Consider the following 8,229-nt stretch of genomic DNA (forward strand, 5'->3'; position numbering starts at 1 on the left):
CACTGCAGATGGTGACTGCAGCCATGAAATGAAAAGCCTGTTGCTCCTTGGAAGAAAAGTTATGACCAACCTAGACAGTATATTAAAAAGCAGAGACATAACTTTGCCCACAAAGGTCCATCTAGTCAAATCTATGGTCTTTCCAGTAGTCATGTATGGATGTGAGAGTTGGACTATAAAGAAAGCTGAGTGCTGAAGAATTGATGCTTTTGAACTGTGGTGTTGGAGAAGACTCTTGAGAGTCCCTTGAACTGCAAGGAGATCCAACCAGTCCATCCTAAAGGAAATCAGTCCTGAATATTCATTGGAAGGACCAATGCTGAAGCTGAAATGCCAATACTTTGGCCACTTGATGTGAAGAACGGACTCATTTATAAAGACCGTGATGCTGGGAATGATTGAAGGCGGGAGGAGAAGGGGATGACAGGATGAGATGGTTGGATGGCATCACTGACTTGGTGGACACGAGTTTGAATAAGCTCCGTGAGTTGGTGATAGACAGGGAGGCCTGGCGTGCTGCAATCCATGAGGTCACAAAGAGTTGGACACGACTGAGCGAGTGAACTGAAGAGTTTTAAGAGCTCTGTGCCAGAAATGGGGATGAAACCAAATATACATTTCTTACTATAAATCACCAGATCATATTGCCAATGTATAAATATTAGGTTCCTCAGGCACTACAAACTCAGACATTTAGGCAGAAAACATCATGTCCATCTAGAACTTGGAGAAAAGTGACAAAGGTAAATAAACTTGAGGGAAGTGGTATTGATTTTAGAGAAAGGGCGTAGCAGAGCTGGAGCTGTCAGGAAAGCATTGTGTGAGCCACAGGATTTAAAGTGGTCAGAGTTAAAAGAAATGGGCTATTGTTGTTGGGGGTAGGAAATAATTTCCTCCCACCCTTCTAGGTTCTTTTGGCTGGTTTAATAGTTAAAATGAGGTTAAGATGGATTAACAGGAAAAAAAAAAACAATTGCTTATATATGAGGAATCCACATAAACATGAGAGATTCCAAAGACAGGTAGAATGAGTTGTAGATGTCATTCTTGACTAAAGGACCAAGGAGAAGGGGTTAGGGGTCTGGGACTGCAAAAGAAAAGGGAAGGAAAGCAATTCCCAGGAAGATGAAAAGAGCAAATGTTTGGTAAAGAAATCTTTGCTGGGCCATGCAGAAACAATGAAACACAGAAAGAAATTTGAACAAACAGACTTTGTGCAGTTCCTCCCTGTCTACTTCACAGGTAGTTATTTGCTCTCTTGGAACAAGCCCTTTATCTAAATTCTTTTAGGCACTTAAGGGGGAGGTAAAAGCTCTTCCTGAGTCTTTTGTTTCTTAAAAATAATCAACTTAAAATAATCCTCATGCCAGAGAGGCACATTTTGGGGTGGCAGATTTTGCTCCCATATATTAATTTTTCATCTTAAATTGTCCTTCACTTCAAATCTCAGGGCATTTTCCTCGAGTTTCATTTACCCAGGTTTGGCTTTTTGCTAATAAATTTCTCATCTCCAAACTCTTGAGTTATCATTATTCCAATATCAGTTCTTCTCTTTAGTTTTCTCTTGTTGTTAGGATTTAAATCATGATTTCTTGCTCAAAAATCAAACAAAAATTAAACCAAACAATTCAAAAATGTTGCTGCTGAATAAAGAATGAAGATCTTCTAATACTGACCTGTTTCATGAGAGAAGATAATTTCATTGTAATGTTATATGTTACATAATATGTTTCTTTTTTGTATTGAAAACTTCTGTTTAAAAAAAGCCTATCAGGAAATAGTGATTGTGAATGTACATATTTGTACAATGTTCTTCTATAACATGGTAAAATTAAATACAGTCAGCCTTCCATATCCACAGATTCACCCAACCATGGATCAACAGTATTTGGAAAAAAAAGATCTGGAGAATTCCAAATAGCAAAGCTTGAATCTGCCACACACCAACTATTTACATAGTGTTTACATTGTATTTACAGCTATTTCCATGACATTTACATAGTATTAGGTATTTTAAGTAATCTAGAGATGATTTAAAATATACAGGAGGATATACATAGATTATATGTGAATACTCCACCATTTTATATAAGGGACATGAGCATCCTTAGATTTTAGTATCTGCAGGAGATCCTAGAACCAAGATACTGAGGAACTACTCTATTACTTAAGAGTGAAAATTGCTTAAAGTCTTATAATGAAATTTTTGAGGACATGTTGAATAGTTGAATTGGATGACTTGATCTTAGCCTTCATTTATTAAAAAGATATATATATGTGTATATATATATACACACACACACACATATAAAATACACACACATTTTGTATATGCACATTCAGACACACAGTGATTTACTACTTTAGGGCATAGGAAAGACATTTCTTGAAGTTCCATGTAGTATGAATTACACAAAATACACCCTAGGAGTTGGTTTAGCCATGATCCATCTGAATAGTCATTTCCTTCTTTACACAGCTGGTTGCGTAGTCTGGGCTCAGCCTCCAGCACGAAGCATAGTGTCCCTTCAAGAATCACAGTTTTTTCTACTTAACTATTCTTGTTGAAAATGATGGGACTAAATGTAGTCATGTAGGATGAGAGCCAGCTGCTTCTGAATAGGCCTTCTCCTTCCCTGGGATTTGGAGGATAGCCCAGCAGATAAGCAGAGCTCTGGAGCCCTCAGACTGGGGTTACGGTCCAGACTCCTCCACTTACTGGCAGTTTGACTTTAGACAAGCTACTTAACCCTTCTCTTGCCTCAGTTTCCTTTTCTGTAGATAAGTATCATAATAATACCTACCTCTTAGGGTTTTCTGCTGCTGTTCAGTTCACTTCAGTCACTCAGTCGTGTCCAACTCTTTGCAACACCATGGACTGCAGCATGCCAAGCTTCCTTGTCTGTCACAAACTACCAGAGTTTACTCAGATTCATGTCCATTGAGTCAGTGATGCCATCCAACCATCTCATCCTCTGTTGTCCCCTTCTCCTCACACCTCCAATCTTTCCCAGCATCATGGTCTTTTTAAATGAGTCCGTTCTTCACATCAGGTGGCCAAAGTATTGGCATTTCAGCTTCAGCATCGGTCCTTCCAATGAATATTCAGGACTTATTTCCTTTAGGATGGACTGGTTGGATCTCCTTGCAGTTCAAGGGACTCTCAAGAGTCTTCTCCAACACCACAGTTCAAAAGCATCAATTCTTCAGCACTAAGCTTTCTTTATAGTCCAAGTCTCACATCCATACATGACTACTGGAAAACCCATAGCTTTGACTAGACAGACTTTTGTTGGCAAAGTAATGTCTCTGCTTTTTAATATACTGTCTAGGTTGGCCATAACTTTTCTTCCAAGGAGCAAGTGTCTTTTAATTTCATGGCTGCAGTCACCATCTGCAGGGATTTTGGAGCCCAAGAAAATAAAGTCTGTCACTGTTTTCACTGTTTCCCCATCTATTTGCCATGAAGTGATGGGACCAAATGCCATGATCTTAGTTTTCTGAATGTTGAGTTTTAAGCCAACTTTTTCACTCCCCTCTTTCACTTTCATCAAGAGGCTTTTTAGTTCTTTTTAGCTTTCTGCCATAAGCATGGTATCATCTACATATCTGAGGTTATTGATATTTCTCCCAACAATCTTGATTCCAGCTTGTGCTTCATCCAGCCCAGCATTTCTTATGCTGTACTCTGCATATAAGTTAAATAAGCAGGGTGACGATATACAGCCTTGATGTACTCCTTTCCTGATTTGGAACCAGTCTATTGTTCCATGTCCAGTTCTAACTGTTGCTTCTTGACATGCATACAGATTTCTCAGGAAGCAGGTGATGTGGTCTGGTGTTCTTACCTCTTTAAGAATTTCCCACAGTTTGTTGTGATCCACACAGTCAAAAGGTTTGGCATAGTCAATAAAGTAGAAGTAGATGTTTTTCTGGAACTCTTTTGCTTTTTCGATGATCCAACGGATGTTGGCAATTTGATTTCTGGTGCCTTTTCTAAATCCAGGTGTTGACTTAAAATCAAATAGATTTCTGGATACTTCTCCAGCGAAGATGAATTTATTTGCAATCATCAGAGAATTGCCATGGGGACCCAAAGAGTCAGACATGACTTAGCGATTAAACAACAACAGGAAGAGAAGTGCATTTTGGGGGTCTGCAGCCATGATAAGCCATGTGCAAGTTCCTTCATGGCAAGGGAAGGAGAACACTTGAGAGGAAAAGGAAATTGGAAAAGTGGTAGCAAACAAAGGGTCCATGTCTTTTCATTGGCTGTGTCCTTACCAGCGAAGAAGAGGAGTTGCTCTTCTTCTCTTGTGTTCTGCTTGTAATGGAGAGCATGGAGGCTTCCTCTTCTGGTCTCCTGACTCTATTTAACTGAAGTTTCTGTTTATTAATTTTTTAAGCTGCAGCGATTAAATAGCTCAGTATATCACTTAAAAGAATACCTGTCATATTGTGAATAACCAGTAAATTTATAATCATTGTCATCATCAATCATCTCTTAAACTAAGACTTTATGCTTCAGTTAGAGATGCCAGTTCTTGGTGCTCTTCGGATTCTGATTTTGCATCATCATTATTAATTATCACCGTTTTACATATAACCCATGTTTCAGTGACTTCCACCTCTTTGCCTATTTCTGGAGTTTAGGTCTGTGCTATATAGAACCCTGTTTCCAGATATTTACCAGAATCTTTACCTCACTGTCTTAGGGGTACCTCAAATTAAAATGCCCCAAACTGAGCCTAGTTTCTCCCTATGATCATTATTTCCCAGTTAAAAATGTTTAAAACTTCTCTTCTTTGTGCTTTTTTATTTTCTTTACAATGTTGCCCCCCCAACACACGTCGCTCAATTCTTGTCTACCCAAAACCTCAGAATGTGAACTTATTTGGAAATGGAATCTTTGCAGATACAATTAAAACACCTACTAAAAGTTAAAATGAGCTCATACTGGATTAGAGTGGCCCCTAAATCCAGTAATTGTTGTCATAAGAAGGCTATGTGATGACAGAGACACACACAGACACACGGAGAACAAGATAGAGGCAGAGAAGGGAGTGATGTATCTACAAGCGAAGGAACTCAAGGGATAGCCATCCACTCCCGGAAGCTGGGAGAGGGGCATGGGACAGTCTCCCTTAGAGCGTCCAGGAAGAGCCAGCCCTGCCAGCACCTGGATTTTGGACATCTGGTCTCTTCATGATGACAGAATGCATTTTGTGGCTTTAAGCCTCTCAGTTTGTGGTAATTTGTTATGGAAGCCCTAGGAAACTAATACAGACATCGTCAGCTGTTACCAAATTTAGAAGTCTTAGAACCATCCTTATCTGTATTAGTTTATAAGGTCACTGAGCATATTGAATTAGGGGGCCTAACCTACTCCAGGATGACCGCATTGAGCTAATTACATCTGCAATGACCTTATTTCCAAATAAGGTCACATTCTGAGATATCAGAGGGTTAGGACTCCAACATGTCTTTTTTGAGGGGACACAATTCAACCTATAACTTGACCTCTTTCTTTTATCACCGCTGCGCATCAGTCACCTTCCAGGTATTGTGTGTTCTACTGCAGCAGAGTCTTTCAGATTTAGTTCTTATTCACCCCAGGCCCAGCTGCACTGGTTATGGCATAGTCATCTCTCCCTAGGATTATTGCAGTAACCTCCAAAGTGATTGTCCTCCTTCCTTTCATTCTTCATCCATCCAATGAGTTACCTAATAAACTTCTAATCCAGTTTCACTGAGATCCACCGTTGACTTTCCCTAGCAATAGCATAAAGCATAAACTAGCACAGAAGGCTTCAAGTTTGGCCCTGCCTTTTCCATCCAACTGTCTCTCTTCTCGCTTTGTACTCTGTACCCTAGACCAACCAGGATACTCACCCTTTCTTGAAAAAGGACTTTTTGGGTCTCCAGGCCTTTGCTTATACTATTCTCTATGCCTGGAACAGCCTTCATCACTTTAATCCCCTGCTTAACTGCTTGCTGCTCAAGACTTCCCTGGTGGCTCAGTGGTAAAGAATCTGCCTGCAATGCAGGAGACGCCAGTCGTTGGATTGGGAAGATCCCCTGGAGATGTAAATGGCAACCCACTCCAGTATTCTTGCCTGGGAAATCCCATGGACAGAGAAGCCTGAAGGGCTACAGTTCATGGGGTCACAAAGAGCCGGACCCAACTTAGTAGCTAAACAACACATCAACAAACTGTTCCTCATCCCTTAAAGCCCAAGTGAAATATCACTTTCTCAGGTTGTTTCCACATCACATAGAAATATGGAGCCCTTACCTGTATTTGTGTGGTACCTTGTGGCTCCAGATACTAATTTGGCACTAGGAGAGATTTAACAGCTCTTATATACAACAGTTAACCTTGACAATAGAAATAGAGGTAGCTATAGTTATGGACTTACCTCCTCCACCATTGATAATAATATTAATTAGCCATTACAGCATAAATAAAAGTATGTATATGCCTATATGTATATAGAGTTATATATACAAGATTTTTGAAATCTCCTTAACACGTTTATTATTACATAATTGCATTTTGTTACAAGCCACCTTAGCCAAATAATTCTTAAACCTCTTTAGAGTGAAGGTTTAGCAAATATATATACACATATATGTATCACATAATATGTGTGTGTGTGTGTGTGTGTACGCATGCACTCAGTCATGTCCAAGTCTTTGCGAGTCCATGTACTGTAGCCCAGTAGCTCCTCTGTCCTTGGAATTTTCCAGGCAAGAATACTGGAGTTGGTTGCCATTTCCTTCTCCGGGGCATCTTCCCCACCCACAGATGGAAGCCAGGTCTTCTGCATTGGCAAATAGATTATTTACCACCGAGCCACCTGGGAAGCCCATGATATATCGTGCATGCATGTGTGGGGGCTTTCTCCACCTGTGCGGTTCTGGGACCAGCAGCATCTTGGGCCATGTTCTTCTCATGGTGATGGCAGAGGTACAAAGGCCAAGCCAAACCATTCTAGCACATTAAGGCCTCTGTCTGTGGTATATCTGCTAGGATGACATAGGCCAGAGCCAGCCATGTGGCCAAATTCATGTCAAAGGGAAAAAGGACTCCTTAGGAAACAGGATTTCATAGGAGGTTCGGCAAATTCACATGGCAAAGAGCACAGTATATATAATTCTAATACAGGGAAGGACAAAGGACCGAGTATAAGAATCCAATCTACTGCGGAGTCCTGATGATCTGAAAGTCAATGAAATGTCTGCTTGGAAAATAAACTACTTAGCCAAGAGCTTATATAAATGACAAGGAACAAACAATTTGATGTTGCATTTATAAAACTGCACTTTCAAATGTAGTTCTAATTATATCCTTCTTTGTGTTTTTTTCCCAGAGATGTGAAGATGAGTGGCTTGGGATGCCATCACCTATTCCTGTGAAACGCATTTACTATTTAAACCTTTTAAAGGATGTGTTTGGCTTAGAAGAGTAGTAACCATGCAGTTTTGGTTAACTTCCTTTGATTTTCTAATTTCCTGCTTTAATTTTTGCCAAGTTTATTTCAGTAGATATAATTCCATTAAACAAAAGAGACAAGGTTCATATTGAATTAAAATCCATATTCCAAAATTAATCTCCTTTTGTCATTTCAGGTTTTCAGAACCTCATATTGCTGATGTACCTGCACTATTAAAAATGCCATTTAAAGAAACATTGAGCATTTTTTATTATATATATGATTTATTAATACCAAGAATCTTACAGTAATTTTCTATCCAATGTAATTTGATTCATTACAGCACAAAAAGAAAATGACTTTTGACAGCTATATAAGACAATATAAAATCAAATTATATCAGAACAATAAGTTGTGATTCTATTAAACATTTTTTGAAATCTTTTTGACAGACACTTATTACTTACATAATTAAACTCTGTAACAACTCACCTTTTCAAAATAATCCTTAAACGTCTGTAGAGTGAAGATATTTATTTTTTCTGAAATTAACAAAGCTACAAGAAGAAAAAAGACCCCTCCCCTACAACATACAAACACACACACACACAATTTGAGAAAGTAGAATATATACAGTTATTTTTTTTAAACTTACACAATTTAGGAATATATTGTTGTTGTTGTTTAGTCACTAAGTTGTATCTGACTCTTTAGCAACCCCACAGACTATAGCCCACCAGGCTCTTCTGTCCATGGGATTTCCCAGGCAAGAATACTGGAGTGGGTTGATGCA

General features: G+C 39.1%; 1 protein-coding gene across 1 annotated transcript in view; it reads left to right on the plus strand.

The window, feature by feature from the left end:
* EFHC2 (EF-hand domain containing 2) overlaps positions 1-7,774 on the plus strand; it is a 135,342-nt gene extending 127,568 nt beyond the window's left edge. Inside the window, exon 14 of the mRNA XM_018043680.1 lies at positions 7,374-7,774. Coding sequence (XP_017899169.1) covers positions 7,374-7,472 — 99 coding nt within the window. The 3' untranslated portion in view covers positions 7,473-7,774. The remainder of the gene's footprint in view (positions 1-7,373) is intronic.
* Positions 7,775-8,229: the final 455 nt, after the last annotated feature.

Source organism: Capra hircus, assembly GCF_001704415.2.
Source record: "Capra hircus breed San Clemente chromosome X unlocalized genomic scaffold, ASM170441v1, whole genome shotgun sequence".
NCBI classification, from domain to species: Eukaryota; Metazoa; Chordata; class Mammalia; order Artiodactyla; family Bovidae; genus Capra; species Capra hircus.